The sequence below is a fragment of the Perissodus microlepis genome, chromosome 12 (assembly GCF_051167445.1).
Source record: "Perissodus microlepis isolate ML-2025 ecotype Zambia chromosome 12, ASM5116744v1, whole genome shotgun sequence".
In the NCBI taxonomy this organism is placed as follows: domain Eukaryota; kingdom Metazoa; phylum Chordata; class Actinopteri; order Cichliformes; family Cichlidae; genus Perissodus; species Perissodus microlepis.
In genome coordinates this window covers 26946390-26969115 of record NC_140472.1, presented here as the reverse complement: position 1 = coordinate 26969115, position 22726 = coordinate 26946390, and the positions used below count along the sequence as shown (strand labels likewise).

Below are 22726 nucleotides of genomic sequence, written 5' to 3'. Positions count from 1 at the left end.
ACGTCATTATATTTAGAAACAAAGGTTAAGAATGACACCTATGTGCTTTAAAAACCAAGACATGTTTATTTTGTGTGTTATTCCAGACATATTGTCCACTGTTCCCTTGATGTTTGAGATTCTTTGGCCCTAGATGGTCTTCTCACATGACACATGGCAGACAGGCCGGAGATACGGCTATTTTTGTTGTATATTGGTATTCATATGGCGTTCGTGTGTTCAGATTTGCATAAGTTCACAGTGAAGCATACCAGATATTCGTCTGGATTTGTGCGTGTTCATGTGAGGAGGAAAGTGCAGCTGCCATAATGTGAGCAAAAAAACACTGGAGTATTTGTGCCTTTAATAGTTAATGTGTTGGTTTTTTTCTAATTGTGCACAGAAAAACTGGGGAAATTTTCCCCAGTTAAGTTTCCACTACATTTTAATGACCCAAGTTAGTCCAGTGGTTGTCAAACTGTGCACAGCACCCCCCCAGTAGGTAATTAATCCCAAGGAAATCAACTTTTATAAAGATCATTTTTGTAAATTTGAGATTATCATGCGGTTTATTTCTCCCAAACTTAACTGTGAAAATACAAGAACAGCTGAGCCGGCCTGCAAGTCAAAAACCAGGGCATAAAACTCAAAAGTTCATTAGCGCCACTAATCTCAAGGATAACCGAAGAGACTCATACGTTTCTGTCAGAGAGCTCAGTAATAAAAGCCATTCCACACTGACAGATGTGCCTCACTCTTTGTGAGTTACACAATGTCAGAACTCAAGGTGAAATCTTTTTGTTATTGTTATTAAAAAAAAAAAAAAAAAAACCCACACTCAGTTTAGTCCAGTGTCAATCTGCTGCTGTGAATGAGGACAGGAGAAGACCGACTGAGAATGCCTTGACCTGTAAGATAGGCGTTTATTCTTTTTCTTTTTTTGTAACCATGTTCTGTACATGCTCGCCAAGAAGTTAGCAACTGAGAAAAAAGAGAAAGTAAAAAAACCAAACAAACAAACCAGAGAGCAGGATTGAGTTAGTTCATTTCCATCCAAAAACATTTTTTATTGTCCTCCAAACTGAAAGGTTTACCCTGTGATTTGGCTTCTTTGATAAGCCAAAAAACATACATTGCATTTCCTCAGGTAGCAGTGGAGGCATACAAAGATCGTTTTGAGTGAGAGAAATTAATGGAAAGAGCAATACAGGATTCTCTCCTTCAAGTCACATGATGAGTAATCTTTGCATTCATGAGTAATGGAGAGAAGATTAATCTCAGATCACTGGAAGCTTGAGAAAGTAGCATCTGATCTTCATTAAGAGAGAAAGGAGGGAGAAGATGAAAAACAAAAACAAACAAAAAAAACAAAAAACAACCACATGCAGAACAGGGTTGCGTTTCTTCCATGTTAGAAAAGGCCTGAAAACTGTCACACTGCTGAGATTGTTTCATCTCTGGTTGCCTCCAAGTTGTGTATCGCTTTTATGTAGAGCATCTGTAGTGTACACAAATGGACACTGGATATGCAATTCAAAACCAAAGTGCCCACAGTTGATAGAAAGCAAGGTCACATGACCCAAAACAGGTGATGTCACACAAAAGGGAGGGAGGAGGGTGAGATTGGACTTGAAGGTAACCAAACGCCGTCATCAGTCTGTGTGTTCGTGTGTGTGTCTAGTGTGTGCGGTGAAGTGCCGGCGATGCGGCACTCAGCACCATTAATGTACAGTTACTCAGGTGTACGAACAAAAAGAGAAAGACCTCCCCGTCTAGTGACTGTGCAGTTAAAAATGGGCACATGGTGATTTAAGCTCATGCTTAAGTTGTGGTAAACCATCCAAGCACTTCTTTAATTTATAACTATAAATACACAGCAGCGTTTTTACCAGAGAGGCTTCTGTCTGCTCCTCTCCCTTGGTGAGTGGAGTGTGTGACAAGTTTGTCTCTTAAAACGGCTAACTACGCTTTGCTCATCTGCTAAAGGAAACACGGGTTATGTGGATTTGATTATCAACTTTCATATAGATTTTCTATAATATATTTATATAGTTATTTTTCCTTTCTCTCACGCAGCCACCACTCTTGCTTTCACATTCTCTCGTCTCACTACTTTTATTCAATGGACACAACATAAAACATGGGGTGGAGTGGGGAGCAACAGAGCTGAAATGACATGATCACTGACATATGATCACTGAGAGAAAAAAAAAGCCAAGAAGAACTGCAGTCTTTTTGTCATCCATTGGCAGTTGGACTGACGCCGCAGTCAGCCAGTTACAATGGTTGTTTTGAGGGGAGGGAAGGGCCATGTCATCAAAGCGGCGGCGGAGGAGGCTCTTTCTTCGTTGGTGCCGTTTTAGTTGTCGTCTTCGTCGTCTTGGTAGCTGGGGTCGTCTCCTTCAGGTTGAGGTTCTCCAGTGCCACGTCTAAGGTCATGACCTCAACACAACCCATGGCCTCGAAGTCAGCGAAATTCCGCAACGAACCGTGACAGTCATCCTCGTCCTCGGAGGAGGAGGCTGAGGCGTCCTCGTCTGGTAACAGTGTGGACAGCAGCAGCTCCGTCACGAACAGGCTCCTGTCGGCCCACTGGGCCTCGCACGCCTGGCGCTCTGCCTCAGACAGCCGTGGTTCGTTCAGCCTGCACAGAGAGAGACAGAGAAGGAGTGATGAGAATAAGAAATTTATTTGTAACATAAAAATCCTGTTACTACTTATTCTGCACTGAAAAATCCAAGACCTTTATTAAAACGTCTACTACTGGACACAAGATTTAGAGGTTTTTAAATTTCCACAAAGGGGCCAAACATAATGCTTGCAGATAACTGCCTTAAACTAAGATTTAAAAGGAGTTTCTGATCACATGTTAAGCTGTGAAGCAATGTTTTTAAGAGTGGATCACACATACATACTCAAACGAGCATGCATGTGGTTGTTGCTAATTTTTCCACTCAATTTCCACGTTCTCTGCATAGAAAGAATTTCTAAACACAGGTAATAAGTAAAACACAATTAAAAAAGAAAAACAAAAGAGACTTGAAAATAAAAACATTTAAAACTGGCACACCTGCTGAGTAGAAACTGGGAGCTATGTGCAGTATGCTGTGTGTTGGGCTCGGGTGGGCCCGGGTTAGGGCTTGGGTTGGTATTATGGTTGGCGCTTGGGTTGGGGTTTGCAGCGGCTGAATTGGTATTTAGAATTGCATTGGCTCGGCCGCCACCTCTGGTGGCATTTCGGGCAGTCTCCAGCTGTTGACGTGCTGCCTGGGCCTGCTGGCGTTCCAGCTGGAGTTGCATCTGAAGCTGCTGGAGCTGGGAGGCAGACGGGCCCGAGCTGAGCTGACCTCCTGCTGAACGCCGTACCCCCGACAACTGAGACAGAAGCTCTGGAGGAACAGAAAACAACAGTGGTCAGTGTAAAGCATTAAAGCTGATCATACTAACTACAGATGATAGCTCAATAATACATTTCTTTAAAAGATGGCAATATTTTATTATTTTCAAAATAATATATCAAGTCGGTCAAGCGTTTTATCCCTCAAAATATGCACTGATTAGTTATACTGTCACTAGCACACCAAATCAAAAGACAAATGTGATTTTCAGGGCTAAAACTCGATGAGCTGGATCAAGGGCTCAGCAGGTATAGTGGGTCATTAGAGAGGCGGCTGGTGCCCGTGTGTGAGGCAGACTGAACAGGGTCCCTCATTATGGCACAGCTGGAGCTGACATGGCGAATGCCAAGCACTGAACCAGATTCAAATTGGGAACAGGATAATCAAGGAATTGCTACAGCAACAACTCTGCCCACACATTTCTTTACCATCTACACAACATTTAAGTACATACAGACACAAGTAGCAATGGTTTGTAATACCCAAGCTACAGCAGTTAGTTTACCCTTTTTTGTGAGGAGGAAAATATACTAAAGAAAACCTAATAAACATGCTACACCTGATTTAGTATTGAGCACACTTTTTCTTTCCCTGTCAGACCTATATGATAATGCATATAACAATAAAGATAAATTAATCCTTTAGTGTCTTACTGTAATAATTTGTTGTCTGACTTGCACCTGGCTCTGCAGCTTCTTGCTCTACAATTACGTGCCCCACAGGAAGCCTGTAATAACAGGTGCCTTGGGACTGGGGACTAAGGGAAAACTACACACTGGGGAGCAGCATTTGAACCTTGGTGAGGTGACATTACTGGTTGGTGGGTTCAGACTATTTAAAAACTGCATCAAATGTACTAAATTTAAGCTCAATAAAGCCTGGATTTCCAAGGCTTTTCGTAAAGTTAAAACCCATCGTTCACAGAGCTACCAGGACATTTTCCCTGTTTTTTTTTTTTTTTTTTTAAAATAACACTTTCTGGTGCGGCATTTACATTTCAAGTCAGCGCAACATACGTCACTCATTGTTTACTGTCGTGCTGGGAGATTACCTATCATGGAAGAGGAACTAAAAATTACCCTGAAATGGCTTGGGTACTTTATTGAACTGTTCTTGCATACACTCATACTGAAGAAATCATCAGGCACTTCCTGAATCCAGTAAAAAAATAAATAAAAATAAAATGTTATTGTTGTAAAAAAAATAATAATAATAATTTTTTTTTTTTTACTGGATTCAGGAAGTGCCTGATGATTTCTTCAGTATGAGTGTATGTGTGACTAACCTGCTATGGGGTCCATGGCCTCTCTGCTGTAGTTGGAGCTCTGTGATGAACTCTGACTGGTGGAAAGCCCCCCTGTGGTGCTGCTGGTGAAATGCATGTTAGACCTGCGGGCTCGCGGGCCCCCTAACCCGCGCCCGGGGTGAAACATCCTCCTCACATGCCGCACGCCACTGGACTCATCGTGATGCTTGCCGTCAAGGAACAAAACAAGAGCATAATATTGCTACAACTAAAAGTCAAAATTAAAAATAATCCATAAACCTCAAAATGTGCCTGATTGTGAATAACATATTTCTTGCTTATAAAATTGCTTTTTTAAAAATTAACAGTTAATAAGCTAGATGTAGCTCAAAACTATCGCTGCCACGCCTCTAAATGCTTCCCAGGACTTTTAATGAGCCATCTGCAATCAATACCTGCATAAAGCTCTCATGTCAACATAAACACAGAAGACAATGAACTTTGCTGACTCGCAATCAAAAGCTATGGCTCTGTCTGTGAAGCTGTCAAAGGACTTGTTTGAGCTACGTTTCATTCAACTATATTTTTGCATTTGTGGTTTTCTTCACTGCACCCATTCAAAGTACGCTATAAATAGGCAGCCAGACTGCTGTTGTCTGTCCGAGTCTATTCACGAGTGTGCTTTTCAGCTGATTTCTGACAGGCTAAGTAGACAATCACATTTTAGCCATTTAAACAATTAGCTCAATTTAATGAATGTCCCTTTTTTGGGAGGAGGTGAGAGCTTCTTTAACCTTTGCACAAGTGGTCATTTACTCATTTAAGTTACAATGTGTCTGCATTTTTATCCTCAAAGGAATGAAGGAGATAAGCATGCATGCCTGGAATCTAATTAGCTAAAACGCCTTGACAGAGCCTTGGGTTTATGCAAAGTTTAATAGCAATCAAGTAACAGATCAGATAAGAGCACTCCTAAGACTACTTAATTCTTTTTGAGTAGAGAAATTTCCCAGATAATGCTTAAGTGAATGAAATACTCAGGTCTTATTTCCTGCACTGATTTCTGAACCACTAACATGTTACTACCTTCTGCAGTTATATCATCAACAAAAATCTAAATCAGGTGATAAAACAATGCAAATCAGTGTTTCCATTGCACATTTTTTCCTCTCTCATAAAACAAATCTACTGTAATGTTTCTGTCCATCAGCACTTTTTTCTTCATCTCTTTTCTGGCATCTTACAGAGCCAAGAGTAGAAAAAACTGCAGCTTTTGGCTCCGTGGATTTATATATAATGAGAAATAATAAAAGTAACCAGTAGAGGAAAACAGTACAGTACAGTATTTACAATATCAGTATCAATAAGGATCCAGATTGTATTGATACATCCTGAGCAAATATCAATGACAATGCCACTAGGCATCAAAATCAGTGGAAACCCCTATGACAACCTGAAACAGCCAAATAACAAAAAAGAAGGAAAAAAGCTGAAAACAAGTGCCACTGATCTGTTTTAGCCACATTTCCTCATGCTATTAATTTACCACTTAATCATGTGTTCATATTTTTGTTTTTGAGGCATGACAATTAGTCCATGTGCCTTCACTGTCGTGCATTGTCTATGCACCAGATCACCAGCAAACTGCTAAAGATTTTATTAACATAAATAAAATGTTAATGTTAAAATGGCTTGTCATGCAGAGTAGGCTTTAATACTGTAAGCAAAATATCAACAAATGTCAGTTCCAGTGAACAGATGCCTCCTTGGTGCAATGATCTTTAAATAGACAAGGCTAGTTCAATGACATGAAACGCAGCATTTCTTTCACAAAGCATAAAATGCAGCTAATGTCACTTCATATCTGCAGAGATGGTACTTAAAGTACTTGAAAAGGATATCAAGTCTCTGGGTGCTCTGTGTTCAAGTGTTAGATGAGCAGCAAAGTCATCTGTCACATGATTTGGGTCACCACCAGGAAGTGCTGCACATATGGGGCAGATCTAAATGACAGAAAAACAGAGTGTGCACATTAGTTTTCACAACACACACACACACTTCACCTCACACTCAACATTCACCACAAGGTATTAAATCCTCTTAAACAAACACTGTGCTTAAACACGAAGAAATGTAATATCAGTAAAGCGAAACCTGCATGTGAAAGGAAAATATCCAACAGAAATTAATTTAAAAGGCACAGACTGCCATCAAAACATCAGAATGCTGCACAGCACTGGCTGTAACAATGACATTAATAAAAACATCAATATTTTAATACCTTGTAAACTCTGACTATTTAAGAAGGTTTCAATGCCAATTTTCTGCAGTAGTGACAGACCGATACCTGCTGTGCTTTCTCACGCTGTCATCTGACAGGAGCTGACACCTGAGACTTTATAATGAGAGATATCTATGGGAGAGTTTCATGACAAAAAGAATGGCAGCTCTGTCCCCAAAGAGCCAATCATGGTGTTGCACTAAGCAGTTTTCCCCAGCAGAGATATTTACCCACTATGATCCCAGCCTAGAGCTATCATACTAGGATTGTTAACTGTGTGTGTGTGTGTGTGTGTGTGTGTGTATATATATATATATATATATATATATATATATATATATATATATATATATGCCTGATAAGTGTTTACAGTCATTATAAAAAGGGGGTTTTAAATCAGAATTTGGCTGGTGATTCTAAAGATAAAGAACGAAGGTTTCTCTGTATTAATTTAGACACCAGTGCCCGGTCATGACTCCTAATCATTCACAGTGCCATCTTCCTCACTTGTTAAGTGATATTTATCTTTAAAATTTATCTATAAAAATCTGTTTATTGAATGTTGTGATTTTTTCCCCAGGGAAATGTTTTTCACAATTTTTTCTAATGTAATCACATTAGAAATTTCCACAATGTGATAAATTTTGGTTTGTACATTTAAAAAGGAAGAAAATTCAAATTATCCAAGCTAAGCTGCAGTGTTGATTTAACCAGAGCAGGTAGGTAATTCCTCATATATTCAAAGAACAAGGATTTTGTGTCACTTGCAAACATAAGGAGACATTAACAGTGTTTTTACACAATGGCTGTCTGCACCTGTGGGGAAGACATACTGTTAAATTTCATTCATTTTCGAATAAAATCTTATTGAGAACACCTTTAGCTACATATGTTCTTGGCCTTATATGGTATCTAAGGGGACTGTATGACTTTTAACAATTAATATACTAAGTTTCATCTGGTGTTCCTGGACAGATTGTGCCTCCCCGGTACTTTCTCAGTCTCCCTGTCTGCTCGTGCGCCTTTCTCACAAATTGCACACATAGAAAACTAGTTCTCCCCTTATTAGAATGAGAAAACAAATATGAAGCCATAACTGAAATATCATTTTAAGTCAACAGCTTGGAAAGCTCACGTGCAGTCTCAGCCGTATAAGCCAGTGGTGGTGGTGTTTTCATTGACTGTACAAAAAGAATAAGCTATAAATAGAGCTGCAAAATCTGCCATGACTTGCAATTTGATTCTTATTTCAGACTCAGAAACTGACTCAAGGACTTTCAACAATAATACTGTGAACCAAGACAATAAATATGACATAAATGCATGCTGACAAACCCAACAAGATCCTGTAATGTGAGGCCCACTCAGACACTGATTCAGTTTGCTTAGTTAAGATAATATTGAAGGAAATGCAGCTGTTAATATCTGCACAAACATCAAGTTTAATTTCATGGAGCACCAACTTACCACTTCTGTGGAGGTCTCTGTATGCTCTGCAGCCACATGCTCCTGCAGGGACATCTCTGTGTAGCCCATTCTGCCACAGTAGGGACATGTGAAGGCTTGGGGCTGCTCCACCGAGAAGGCTTCACCACCATAGTACAAGTCTGGGAGGGAATAAACACCCACATTCCATGTAGTGTCAGTTATGTAGCAACATTTAAATGCAAGAGTTTAAGTTAAAGCTACAAGTATGTTATAAAATGTAAACACAATTAAAGATACTCTGTTAACTACAGTATTTTTACCCTTTACATATACCAGGAAACATAAATAAACCCATGCACATGAAACCATCAGCAAGTAGGCCATCTACAGACATAGTCACAAACTACAACAGTCCATTTAAGAAGAACATTTAGCTCCTAATGAGAGATATACTCAGCACTCCATTAGCTGTTTAAAAAAAACAAAACAACAACAACAACAAAACCCACCAACAACAACAGAAAAAACACATACAACAACATTAGCATTAACTTTGGGGTTATGTTTGAGTTAAATATAAGTGCAAATTTCACTTTTCCTACTGTCATAGTTAACACTCGCAAATAACAAACCCCCTCCCCCCTCGAAATGGTGTTTATTACAGTTAATATTCATTAATCTATAAACCTTGATTAATATTGGTTAATGTCAACTGTTTAACACAACTAATCATAAACTTAAAGATCCGATATTTATTGAATTAAAAAATTTAAAGATGTGTTCCTTGCCACGAGTCTTCAGGGATAATCAATGAAAAGCAATGAAAACATGCATTTATAGATGCATGCTCATCTATATTCATTCTACAGTCCATAATACCATCTTTTTTAAAATCAACACTTGTGTTGTCCAGCAACACCACTGCTACTTCAAATTCTTCCTTAATGTGAGCATAGGTTAAATAAAAAAAAAAGGTACTTCTGAGCTGCTTTAGGCAGTTTGATTTGCAGGTAAACTCAAAAACTGTGAGTGGAAGAAAAACCATCCCTGGCCTGAATTGGGCAGCAGCACGTCAAACAAATTGGCTGAAGGTGTTAATGTGCGTGTGGTTGCCTGTCTCTGTGTTAGCCCTGTGGTAGACTGGCAATGATGCAAAGATTTGAATTATTATTTGAATGCAAAAGAGTCATCGCTTTTTCTTGATTATGGAAGCTTTTTTTTTCTTTTTAAATTTGGTCTTTACAAACATCTGTGGGGAAAAAAACCACCATCTTGATTTGACTCTAGACCTGGTGTGAAAGTTTCAGCTCTGAAAAAAAGAAAAAGAAACTGAGCACAACGCTAAAACTATACCAGAAAATTTAAATGTTCACATACCCTGAATAGTTCTATAGAGGTGCTGAGAAAAGCTGCTGATATGGGTCATTTCACAGAGACCAATTTATAGCACACCTTTTCTTTCAAATCGCTTTTTTTTTTAAAAAGAGAAAGAAATCACCTATTACTAGCTACATGTATGACAACAACTCATGGCAGGCGTCTCAGTTCCCTAAATAATCAAAAGAATTCTAATCATCAATTTTTATTTTTTTTTTAGACATAGCTCAGTTGGTGGAAAACCAGCAGGCTCACTGAAAATGCTTGCAAAAAGTCAATAAAATATCACTGCCAAAAAAAATGAAAACCTCTTATTAAGCTTGCACCTTCTGCTGTGTTTTCAGCAACAGTTGCTGTTTGTATTTGTTTTTTCACCAGGCTGAAAAAGAGCATCTTCAATGTGTGAAAAGCTGAATGGTAACATATTTCACAACACCAAGACAAGAAGTAATAACAAAAGCAGTCGTCCAAAAGGAAGACAAATGGGCCATTTAATCGAAAGAAATTTGGATTGTACCACGCTTACCCGAATGCTTAATTAAAGAATTAAGAATATTAAAAGATTTGGAGAAGTTTAATCCTTACTGCTGCCAGTATAAAATATTCCAGTTATGCAGTGATAAATCAAACCCAGAAGGCCAACAACACACTCCCAAAAACTCCTCAGGCTGAGTCAAATCCATCACTGTTAAGCCATTTGGGAGCAGCCTTCACATCTGAAAACAAAAGCCAGTGCCAGGAAAAGATAACATACGACATTGCACTTTTGCAATCTTATAAAATCTAGTGAAGGGAGGTTTAAAAAAAACAAACAAAAACTGCCAGTATTACTGCTCTGCCCTAACTGGCAGTCGTGACCATCCCAAGACAATTCAGTTCTTTAGCATTTGTCACATTTTAAAGGAGAAAAAAAAAAAAATACCACTGCACCAAGTTAGAAAACAGCTCAAAATTTCTCCATCTTTTGTCGCCCCCCCCCCTTTCCCTCATACACCTGGCCCATACCTGGACTATCACTCAACACACCATATGAGCACACATCATCCCTCTTTAACAGCTGATAAATTCATGTTTGATTGCTTGACAGTTTACAGTCCCTCAGTTGACTCGACAGTGAAATACAACAGGCAATTACCCTCTATGAGAACTGGCTTACAGACACTGTGTCTGTAGTTTGAGGCTCAGTATTTCAACTAATGGAGAAATGTTCATAAACTCAACTACACTCCATTCTCTTTCCTGGTTTTTAGCTGACTGTCTGTTGACATGGATGACATGCATATCATCTTTACTTACCAAAGTCAACGCGGGTTAATATACACTGCATGGGATGCTCTGTCGTGTGTCTGGTTGTAGTTGCACCGCTCTCGTAGCACGATGCGCAAAGATCATAGTCGTAGCAAATTAAACATTTGTAACGTCGTCCTCTGAAGTTACCCTTTAAACATGCATCACAGCTCACACCTGAGTGAAGACAGGAGAACAGAAAAGAGAAAAGTTAGAAGATGTGACAGTTAATCAACTTTAATTAATTTTCTAAATCAAGTAATTGAAAACTTCATCTTTTGAGGATTGCCAGATTTATTACTGGATACAATTTATCACAGTTTCTCTGATGCCATTAGGTTCACTGGATTACAACTGATATTTTTTTCCTTGTATGTCCACTTCAGTTAAACTGCAGTGAATAATATTCAAAACATACCTACATTGGAAATTTACAGAAACATTACCACTACATATTGTCTGGTTGGAAGATTTTAAAGTAATGGATATTCACTTGATTTTTCAGTCCTGAGCCAGAATATCGCAGATCGCTACAGAATTCCTGCCTGAACATTATAATTAAAACTAACACAATCGAGATAATTCAATTTTCATTAAGATAATTTATAATAAATATTAAGTGCACAGACAGCACTGTTTAGTCTGAACTGGGGCTTTGAGAGAAGTCGACTCTTGTGGTAACATACTGGATTGCATTACTTTCTTGTGCATTTGTTTTGTTGTAGTTGGCTAAGCGTTTTGTTCAATATTTGCTTGTGTTGTGGTGGGCATAGGTGACTTGGAGTAGATTTTTGGCTATGTTCCTTACAAGTGTTTATTTATTGCACAATTTATAAATAAAGTGTTACTGTGTTACACTTAGTCCAAGTCCCATCAATGTTTAAGTAAAAACTACATTCACAACAGTGAGCTCCTCCATTTACTAATTACCACTGTCTTCATTTCAGTACCTACATACATGTAATGCGCCATGTGAGATGGACTGTGGTCAAGTCCGGGCACTTTTTGATTGACTACGACAGTCGTACAGACACAGTGTACGCATGGCATGACACTGGTTTGTGTAACCCCCCCCCCCCCCAATATCTCCATTCATAACTATGAAGCTGTAAAAAGGTATATAAACGAGTGTGATAACGGTAACCCCTTCATGATATAACTCAGGCACAAACACCTTGACTGACAGCAAAGTTAAAAACAACAACAACACAGGCATGGCATGTAAAGGCCGCCCGGCCTAACCTTCGCAACCGGCTAACAATTTAACAACTTAACTCTTAGCTCACAGGCAAGTCATCAATGGTAGACTTTACCCAAGTCAACTTTTTGCCGGTTTGTGATCAGAAACGTCTTCTAACAACACTGCAAGACATCTACTCAACACTAATAACTAACAAGGTTGGCCACAAGGACGACGTGAATGTTACTTTGCTAAATGTTAGCTTGCGAAACTTGATTCAGCAGGCCAGCAATGACCAGGAAGGAGGCTGAAACTAGCTAACGTTAACGACGTACAAGTTTCAAACCCATAACGCCATCTGGGTCGCGCTCCACGCTTCTGTTTCCTATTCTCGACACTCCCCTCGCTCCCCGACTCGTTAAGGTTAACCTACATTACCCATCTCCCAGGCTAGCTAGCACGCTTAGCTAAAGATAACGAGCTCCTTCCGCTTATATGTCAGCGTTGTTTTGGTCAGCTAAAACAGAGTAGTGCATATGTTCTGAAGAGAAAAGACCAACTCCAAGAGTCCGTTATGATTAGACACCAATTCTCCCGGCAGCCATAATGTGCCCCCACGAAATTTCACTGCAACCTCGCTGCTAACACTAGCCTACGTTAGCTAGGATGAGCTGCAAACTAAGGAATTCTCGGCTAGCTAACATTAGCTAGCGGTGAGCTGTCATCGTTTTTAATCGCAAATCCCGTCTCTGCTTCCACCTCCGTGCTAAAGCACCTTCTTACCTTCATGACGGGACATCCTAGCGCAGCCCCTTGCTCGGGCTCCCTCGCCTTGCAATGCAAAATAATATGAGTGAAGAGAAGAGAAGCCGGGGCTGGCTGGCTCTCCCTGGCCTCTTCCCTCATGAAGGATCCGGTCTGGCTTGCTGCCCCCTCCCTCTCCTTCTCCCTCCGCCTCCTGCTGTGTCACTGTCCAGTGCATTGTCACTCCGTGCACACGGTGGCGCTGTTGTTCCATTTATTTTATTTTTTTACGGCAAACGCTGCTTTGGGTCGCTTGTGGATGAACTATAGTGACCTTAGTTCCCACGTTTTTAATTTACCGTGAATTTCAGCATTGAAAATTCTCAGAAGTGTTTTTTAAATGATTAAACAGGAGGTGCAACTGGAGTTGGAACAGTTGAAGATAATGAGATTTTCATTGTGTGACCAGGAAGGACGGGATTAAAGTGAGGGAGAGCTCCGGTTGAGCAAATTCATGAATGTAGTAAAGGACAACATTGAGCGGGTTGGTGTGACAGATGACTGGGTGTTAGGGATAGTTTGAGATGGATGCAAATGAGGTGTGGTGACCTCTAATTATTGCCCATTCCAGTGCTACCCACTTTATTTAATTTTTAGCATCATCAAATAGCCACAGCATTAGAATAACTGACAGATTAGGTGAATTTTCATCATTGCCTTACAATGAAATGTTATGCTGGGTCAGGATATCAGGTGGAATAATCTGCTCCCACCAAACCAGATCCAAATCTCAAAGAATCCACTTCCAACGCCCCCAGATCATACATCCCTGTCCTGGTGCCAAAGCTTGTTTGGTGGGTGCCCATACAATATTAGTCGGGAGGCTTGATTTGATCATGTCAGCTACTGTCAGATGCTCCCTTATTCACAAATGGTCACCACAGCAGGTTGCTCAGCATGATGATTTGGCAGACATTTATACACCAGGTGTTGTTCCTGAGGGAACTCTAAAGGGATCTACTCCCCAGACCAAACCAAGGATGACCACACATAACGTCAAAAGGTATTTAATCTTGGAAGTTTGTTATTTAGTCATTTATTTTTATTCAACACACCAAGAATGAGACATCTAAAAGCTTTATGTGTGAGTTCTGCTGAGAAGCTGCTGCTGCCAGGATGTCATCTCAGTGGTCTGCCAACACTGCAAGCTTTGTTCTAACTATATGGCTCAAAATTGAAGTTTTTGACAGTAATTTAAGGAAGGAGTGACGGCTGCACTAGATGAAGATGTTTAAATTATACTGGAGAACTGCTGATTATTTTTGTATTTCACAGTGCCTCATTGTTGCTTCTTGCCAGGCAGACCTTGTAGAGCGAAATCAAGACAGGTCAGCAAAGTGCAGAATCAAACTGGCTGACACATTTGGCAGCTTGCTGAGGTATGTGGATGGAAAGAATAACTTTAATTGTGCATGCAAAGCTATTTTAAATTTGACGCAAATGTCCAACATCGGCTTGATTCTGGGAAGTCCACAAGCTTTTCTTTTCTTTTCTTTTTTAAAATTTTTAATAAGAAGCAGAAAAAAAGAAGTTTATCTGGTAAAACATGTGTTGACCTCTAAACTACAATCTTTCTAATTTTATTATTTCCACAGCATACAGAGAAAGGTTTAGTTTTAGACCTCCAACACCTTGTGGAACTTAAAAAAAACCCCTCTATAATACCCCATGAAATTGTATCTCATATTTACTTATTTGCCAGAGGTGAAAGAACACAGGGCAATGCTCTACCACTGGAAAGTTTCCAAACATGCACAGACGTCACAGAGGTAATCATCTGACCCACGCCTTTTTTCCACATAGATCTCACACAGCACAGTGTGATATCTATATTAGCACAGTATATGGGCTTGGAAAGTAAATAAATACTTTGCAGATCTGCATATCTATGTCTCCAGTCTTACCAAACAACTTAACAACATAATTCCAGCCAGAATCATCACATGCACCTGAAGTCCACCAATCATATTATATCTATTCACATCCAGCGTTGCTGGCTCCCCATTCCCGAATGCATCCAATACAAGATTCTGCTCCTAAACTTCAGACCGTTTTGTCCTTGTCTTTTTAACTTTGTCATCAAAGCGCTCAACTTAAGCTAGCCCTCTGATATAATCATTTCTGATCCTGTCCATTCTGGTCACTTTCAGGTGAAATCTTAGCATCTTCAGCTTTGCCACCTCCAGGTCTACCTCCTCAATTTATGACTCACAAAGACAGTGAATTTTTTTTGTTATAAGGTAACCTTGAATGTTTTGAAAGGCACCTGGAACAACATTTATTATAATCAGTATGATTACATATCATTAAGGATTACCTATATCTAATAATGTGAAACACTCATATATATATATATATATATATATATATATATATATATATATATATATATATATATATATATATATATATATATAATAACCTTATTACTGAAAGTGTGACTAATCTGCATCAGTTATATTTCATAACATGTGATTCATGTTGGACCCAAGAAGTTAGTCTTGGCCCTAGCATGTTGGAACAACACCTGACTTTCCCTGTCTGCAATTTTGTCATTATTTCCTCAAAGCTTTTCCAGTGTTTCAAAATTGTGAATACACAACATGCCCTGTGATGGAGTAGTGGCCTAGACCCTCAGGGGATCAAGTAATGTAGTATTGATTGTCTCATCTTATCAGTTGAACTTTAGTGCCCTACTGAAATTAAAACATGCGCTTTCCTATACATTTTTATATAAATTGGTGTTAAAAATACGAAAAGTTACTTTGGACTGCCCTTTGTCACACAGTGTCACGCTCCTCCATTCAAGAATACATTTTAGTGTGTCTTCTGATTTTTTTCAAAATTGTAAATTTTTTTTTAAAAAGGACATAATTTCTTGGTCAATTAGTGCAGTGAAGCACTATGAAGGATATGGGTTATTGGCATTTCCATCACTGCTTGTTTCAGTGCACTGATGGCTCATTGTTAGTTTTTCATTAATGTAAAGCTGTACTGTGTGTACCCTCATTTGATTGCACGATGTGGTAGATTACACACGCAGTGACATCTTAGACAGACAGACAGACAGACAGACAGATAGGATCTGTGTAGTTATAGTATAGGTAGTGAAAAAAGCAAAATAAAACATAAGAAATTGCTCTAACTATTTGCAGAGATGCGTAAAAGCTGTTTAGATGTCAGGTATCAGGCGCTGTTGGGGTAGCAGATGACACTTCCAGCTGGTGATGTGTGCACACAAAAAACAGTGGTGTCACTTTAACAGGGACCTTTGCGTGAGTGCACCCATTCTTCGTCTCATCAACTGAAACTGGTTTGCGAGCTAAGCTGATGATTTGGCAGCATGCCAGGCAGGGGGAGAGAGACCCCTTCCTTCTCCATACAACCAGCAGCCTTTTAAATATTCCTATAAGAGCTCCCATTGGATATTCTTTGTATGACTCGATTTTTTTTAATGTTGGTATTGTAAAAACGCCCTCTCGTTTCAGTGCGTCTTTCAGCGTTCAACAGTTTTTTGGTTTTTGTTTGCTTGTTTGCTTGTTTCTTTTTTGAGAATTGGATAGAAATGTTCCTGGATTCCTGGAACATTTCTATTTGAAGTGCTCTCTGGATGAGCAAAACATAAAAAATAATTTAAAAAAAGAAAGCGTATTTTCGCATTGTCTTTGGGTGTCTTGGAGTTTTCTTGAATTTTTGTCTGCATATTCCTTTCGCGTCTTTTGTCATATGTTGCCTATTTTTACCCTCATCTGTCTGGTAAGAAAACAAAGACACGAATTGTATGATCTTCAGACCAATACAAAGCAATTAATTGCGTCTGACGCCTATACACCCTTTAAGGGTTAAAGTGAGATTGGCTACTACGATTCATTCAACCTTTCCACGCCCTCAACGTAAACAAATGGGGGCTTGACCAATAAGATCCGCCATAGATCAGCCGATGATCAGATGACCGAAAGGAGAAACTATTTAAAACCGTAATGACACGCTTCATTCACAGCTTACACATTTCTGGAGCCGGTTCTTAACAGGCGCACACGAAAACGCACCACCGGCTCTTTTGTTACCACTGAATTTCAATCGCTCACCAGCGCACCTCGTTGCCGGCAGTACTACCAAAAAACATTTTATATCCTAAAAAAGCTTCAATTTCGTCCACACTCATCTGTGGCTGAGAAATGAATCATAAAAGCGTTTTAATCAGCATTTTCCTACTATGTGCTTATCCGCTTTTTTCATCAGCAACTGAGGAAAACGCCGTTCTTAAAGGTAAGAAATGGCTTTTTTTGTCTATTCATTCGCTAATTGGTCTCTAAAATAAAGGGAGAGGGTGAAAACCTCACGTCTAGCATACAGCGGGGTATACATCATACGCCTGAGAAAATCCTAAAATTCTCCCACGTCCCGCTTGATTAATGCGCGTCATTTTTAGACTAAATTACACATGTGAACAAGTGTGGCGGGCAGAGCAAAGCAGAAAAACTGGAATGGACTTTAAGGACACGAGGGCGACGTGTCCTTTTTGGAAGGAGTCTTCAAGTAGAGCCAGGACACAACGCCACGTCTGTGCGCTGCCCTTGGAAGGATGTCCTGCTGAATCCGCGTTTTACTGCAGACCTCACGAGATCGTTTTTATTACCCAGCTCAGCTGAAATCATTTTGGTCTGTGTGGGGCGTTGAGTTCATGTTGAGCATACGTTCGAAGTTCCTTGAGACAGATGTGCGATGTTGGCTATAACTAAAACTGATCTTTACTTGCTGCGAGGGTAAACCAGACTTCATTCGGTTCATTAAGAGCGTAACACAATGAGACTAAATTAAAAGTCCTATTCAAAACCAATTCGGACTGTACATCTTTAAAATCAAGCACTGCTGCAATTATTTTTAAACTTGGAAACAGTCAGCTTCTTTCATCAGGCACGTGTAATTGCAGCGTTTTAATCTCAGGCTTGAGACAGGTATGCTAAGTTGTGGCATAATTATGAGCTGTAGCTGCAGATTTGTGAAAAAGATGAACTGAAGAAGCCTAGTGATGACTTTACTGCTTCTTGAGTCCAGCTTGCACCTAACCGTTGTTCAAGAGCAGATCTTGGCAGCAAAAGCAGGTTTATTTTGTTTTTCAGCCCCTAAAGGCTGAAAATAAAGACAATATAAACAGTCAATTTTTATATTTATTATTGTGCATTTTTCTCCTCAGGTGAAGACAGTGGGCAGAATGACTTGTCAACAGACAGCCACTCTGTTGGTGGCATCATCAAGTACAACATGAGAAAGAGCTTAGATCTGGAGCAGGAGGGCTGCTACCTGAAAACTGGCAAGAATGACTGTCTAGAGAAATGTGGCTTCAATGCTACAGCCAAGACGATCTTCATCATCCATGGCTGGACGGTACATATGAATGATAATTTATATCTATCTGTTAATAAGCATCTCTGTGTAGTTTAGGTTGACTTCTGTGGCTTCCTAGGTCACTTTCTTGACTTCAGAGTGAAGCAAGCTTAAATGTTTTAACTGTTTATTTTTGATTGTTGGAGGTAGCAGAAAGATGCTTACATAGTTACAGTCTGACCATTGACTGACTTCTGCTGTCCTTTCCTCTTAGATGAGCGGGATGTTTGAACACTGGATGCACAAGCTCGTCTCTGCATTAATGCAACGTGAAAGTGAAGCCAACGTGGTGATTGTTGATTGGATATCAAGGGCCCAGCAGCTATACCCTGATGCAGTCAACCACACTTATGGTGTTGGCCTTGATATTGCAGCACTGCTCAACTGGCTTCAGGTATGTACAGTAATTTAAAGAAGCTCCCACCCACCCAGAGTACCAAAACTAAACATTCAAATATTAGTAACGCTTCAGTGGGTTTCTATTCAGCCTTTTTTTTTTTTTTTTTTTTTTTTAAACTATAGAAAGTGAAAACTGATGTGCAACTACTTAATTGTAACATACCACTGGACACCAAGGTGCACTCGTGCATAACTTTATCAAAGGCAGAATGGCTTCATTTGCAGCAGAACTGATGTATAAATGGCTTTCAACATGGCCTTAAAGTGTAACATTGTGCGTCTGATATAGTACAACATGGTTGCTCAATTTCTGAAATCTTGTTTTGTTTTTTTAGCGTAATATACTTGTTTTTTTTTGGGGGGGGGGGGGGGGGGTTTTGCTTTGAGTACTTTTTTTTTTTTTTTTTTTTTTTTGGTATGGTTCGTTTTCCCAGTTTCCAAATAAGATCAGTGCATTTAGCACTTCTAAGGCAAAGACAACAATTCCCATTCAGTGGGACTGTCACAAAATTTTATCAGTAAATGAAAGGCAATTCAGAAAGAGTTCAGGCATCCTGCCATGTAGTTGTAAATGTAGACAAAGAGTGTCACTGAGACAGATGGTGGAGGCGCTGCTCCATGGAAGGAACTATCAGTGGATTCTGTTCGGGTTAACTGAGCTTGGCTCAGCTGCAGGCACAACTCATCATTGGCTGAAATCCAGGCTCTTTCCATTGTGGGCCACTGTGGCAGCAGCTGACATCTTTATTTTTTTTTTTTATTGTTTCCTGAAACAGGATGAGCACCAGCTCCCTCTGGAGAATGTCCACCTGATTGGTTATAGTTTAGGTGCTCATGTGGCAGGCTACGCAGGAATGCATGTACGAGGGACCATTGGCAGAATCACTGGTAAGTTGGAAGCAATATGAGCCAGAAAAAATAGCCCTTTAATTTGAGGGTTGCCTCATTTGCTTGACCTTTCTAATCTTTGTTCTTCATAGGTCTAGACCCAGCAGGACCGATGTTTGAGGGCGTGGAGAAGGAGAAGCGCCTCTCACCAGATGATGCCGACTTTGTGGATGTTCTGCACACATACACTCGGGAGGCTTTGGGTGTGAGCATTGGAATCCAGCAGCCAATTGGGGACATTGATATCTATCCTAATGGCGGTGACGTGCAGCCGGGCTGTGGACTTGGGGACGTGCTGGCAGTGGCAGGAAGTAAGTGGCTGAAAGTCTTTAAAGTCTTTACTTTTGCATGTATCCCCTGTTTAAAAAAAAAAAAAAAAAAAAAAAAAAAAAATCCTACTGACCTTTAAACTATAATCTACTGTACTCAACTTTTCTAGATTTCATGGAGGTGATGAAGTGTGAACACGAGCGCGCTGTGCACTTGTTTGTGGACTCTCTGATGAACAAGGAGCACCTGAGCTATGCCTTCCAGTGCACTGGGCCTGACCGCTTCAAGAAGGGAATCTGCCTGAGCTGTCGCAAAAACCGCTGCAACAAAATTGGCTACAATGCCACAAAAATGCGCAAGAGGCGTAACAGTAAAATGTATCTGAAAACCCGGGCTGACACACCTTTCGCAGGTGAGATACAAGAAGAATGAAATGTGTGAAATGTTATGACGTGTACTTCCTAGAGCAAAAGTGATAAGCAAGTACTATAACCCAATCCGTTTTCATATCTTTAACCTCTATATCTAACTTGTTTTAGGATTTTACAGTTGCAGTGTAAACTACTACTGTACACACCCCTACACTAGATCAAGTATTAACTCTTGCTTTTTGTTCAAGGCTACCACTACCAGATGAAGATGCACGTATTCAACAAAAAACAGTCTGATGATGCTGATCCCATCTTCAATGTCAAGTTGTATGGCGAGCACAAGGACACAGCTGATATGTTTGTTGACGTGTAAGTTCAAAACCTAAACCCTTCCTGCCAAACCAGTCTTTCACAATGTCTCAACATGACGTGTAAATCGCTAACGGCTTAGTTATAGTCCTTCTGTATGCACAGTGTGGTAGTTGTGTTTGACTGAATGTTGTACTGAGAAACAAGCAGATTATTTCTATATATTTAGAATGTTCAACTCGAGTGCTTGTTCTGAATTTTTTTTCAAAGTGGTCTTGGGTTGTACAACAAATTTGGTGGCAGACTGAAGCGAACAGCAGTTTTCATAAATATACAAGCGTGCCAGTGCAATATGACAGCTCTCTGAAGACTGTTTATCTTAGATGTCTACTTTAGTTGCAAATGCTTGATGTTTAAAAAATGGTGGACTTGAACACAGCTTCCTTTTTAACGTGTTATTTTTTTAATTTATTTTTTTTCTTGCAGCCGCGATAACACCATTGGTCTGAACATGACAAACACCTTCCTGGTTTTTGCCGAGGAAGAGATCGGTGAAGTGCTCAGGATCCGTCTGAGTTGGGAAGGAGAATCCGACTCCTGGATCTCTATGTGGAAAAGCATCAAGAACAATTTCTGGGGCTGGAACGCCAACTCTTCCAAACCCGTGCTTGAAGTTCGTCGGATGCGTGTGAAAGCTGGAGAATCACAGAAAAAGTGAGCTGAAGGGTCAAAACTGCAGTTGCTAGTCTTAATGGTGCAGAATTAATTTTAATTAATCTGTTCAGACACTGACTGATGCTTTGTGGTGTTACAGGTATGCTTTCTGTGCCGAAGACTCTTCAAAAACAGAAATCTCTCCAGGGGAATATATAAATTTTGTTAAATGCCCTGATGGCTGGGATGCGAAACCGAAAAAACGGTATGAAAAGTTGAAAAACTGGAAAAATTCAAATTTATCATTACCTGGTCCTGTAACTTAAAGTTGTGTTTATGGTGTATGTAATTATTCTGCTCTTTCTGATCAACAGGGTGCCCATGTAACAATTCAGCTCTCCCAACAACCAATGCACCATCACCATGGGGGAATCCAACATGAATCAGGAAGAAGCCGTGCCCTCTGTATTTGAGCACTTAGGCTTAATCAGCACGTGGTGAAGGGGGAAGTGGGCGGGGGGCTTCAGCTCTAGTGGAAGGTTTCCACTGACTTCTGAAAATAAGAACGATGGGTTTCTCTCAGCATGCGGCGGCTGCAAAATGGTGCACAGCCTGGAAGTGGTGGCACTATCAACTGTGTGGGTTGCCTGAGAAGTTACAGAAAGTTCCTCTGTGTGGACTAGTGAAGTAGAGATTTCTGCCAGTGGACACACCAGCAGTTATAGTCACTGTACTGTACAATTTTTAAAATATTTATTTATGAAAAAATGAAAGCACTGCAAGACCAACCTTATTTATCAGAGCACACCCCATAATGGAGCGCATGTTGAATGAGTTTCTTCGAGATGCAGTATTTGTGTATTAATATGTGCGTGTTTGTACCTGTGAAGTGTGCCTTTCTGCTGAAAGAGATTACTGATACACTGTTTAATTGAAGGAGATGTCAGTCTTATTGGATCCTACCTTTCTGTGCTTTTGTGTGTAGTTACTGTATGTGACTTACTTTTGAGGGGATGTGTCTGTACATAATGTAAATACATTTGTTTCTTTTGGAGAAATAAATTCACCTTTTTGTTTGTAGCAGCTTGTGCCTTGTCCATCATTTCAAGATTAAATCTGTGTTGTGGCCTACTCGCAACATAGAAGATGAAACTATTTAACCTGAAGATTCACTTTTATTTTTCAGTAATCCGAGCATGTATATTTGTCACACCCTCATGTTCATGTGAAACTTCTGTATGACTCAAATTTAGGAGAACGCTGAAAGTGAATGTTTTCTGAAAATGACTCCACTACTGCTTGTGAGAACATGCTTTTACAGCTCACGCTGCAACTGATGCTTGAACTTCAAGTGCGCCTGTTACCTCCTGTGAGGATGCACTTTATATTTGAAATATAAGCTGAACACCTTTCATTATAAAAGGAGTTTGATGCTATTCTGAGAAACTAGAAGAAATGGCTAAATGT

At 39.9% G+C, this 22726-nt stretch overlaps 2 protein-coding genes across 3 annotated transcripts; one reads left to right on the top strand and one right to left on the bottom strand.

The window, feature by feature from the left end:
* Positions 1–1012: 1012 nt before the first annotated feature.
* LOC146376465 (E3 ubiquitin-protein ligase KCMF1-like) lies at positions 1013–13158 on the bottom strand. Its single transcript, XM_084947234.1, has 7 exons — positions 12960–13158; positions 11006–11173; positions 8372–8511; positions 6525–6626; positions 4663–4843; positions 3050–3368; positions 1013–2623 (listed from the first exon to the last, which is right to left on the bottom strand). Exons 1-7 carry the CDS (start codon positions 13156–13158, stop codon positions 2296–2298), a joined length of 1437 nt encoding a protein of 478 aa, XP_084803360.1. The 3' UTR covers positions 1013–2295.
* Positions 13159–16278: 3120 nt separating this feature from the next.
* lipg (lipase, endothelial) lies at positions 16279–22339 on the top strand. Of its 2 annotated transcripts, none has more exons than XM_084946632.1 (10): positions 16279–17249; positions 18178–18368; positions 18583–18762; positions 19544–19655; positions 19748–19966; positions 20095–20337; positions 20545–20665; positions 21092–21319; positions 21420–21524; positions 21634–22339. In XM_084946632.1, exons 1-10 carry the CDS (start codon positions 17159–17161, stop codon positions 21644–21646), a joined length of 1503 nt encoding a protein of 500 aa, XP_084802758.1. In that variant the 5' UTR covers positions 16279–17158; the 3' UTR covers positions 21647–22339. The 2 variants fall into 2 exon arrangements, with proteins under 2 accessions (XP_084802758.1, XP_084802759.1); XM_084946633.1 differs by lacking the exon at positions 16279–17249 and adding an exon at positions 17269–17746.
* The last annotated feature ends 387 nt before the right edge of the window (positions 22340–22726 follow it).

Coding starts and splice junctions, on each gene's coding strand:
- lipg (XM_084946632.1), top strand. CDS start 17,159: ATGAATCATAAAAGCGTTTTAATCAGCATTTTCCTACTATGTGCTTAT. Junction 19,656..19,747: donor GACCATTGGCAGAATCACTG/GTAAGTTGGAAG, acceptor TGTTCTTCATAG/GTCTAGACCCAGCAGGACCG. Junction 20,666..21,091: donor GCTGATATGTTTGTTGACGT/GTAAGTTCAAAA, acceptor TTTTTCTTGCAG/CCGCGATAACACCATTGGTC.
- LOC146376465 (XM_084947234.1), bottom strand. CDS start 13,158: ATGCACTGGACAGTGACACAGCAGGAGGCGGAGGGAGAAGGAGAGGGA. Junction 8,512..11,005: donor ATTAACCCGCGTTGACTTTG/GTAAGTAAAGAT, acceptor ATTCCCTCCCAG/ACTTGTACTATGGTGGTGAA. Junction 6,627..8,371: donor CAGAGACCTCCACAGAAGTG/GTAAGTTGGTGC, acceptor TCTGTCATTTAG/ATCTGCCCCATATGTGCAGC.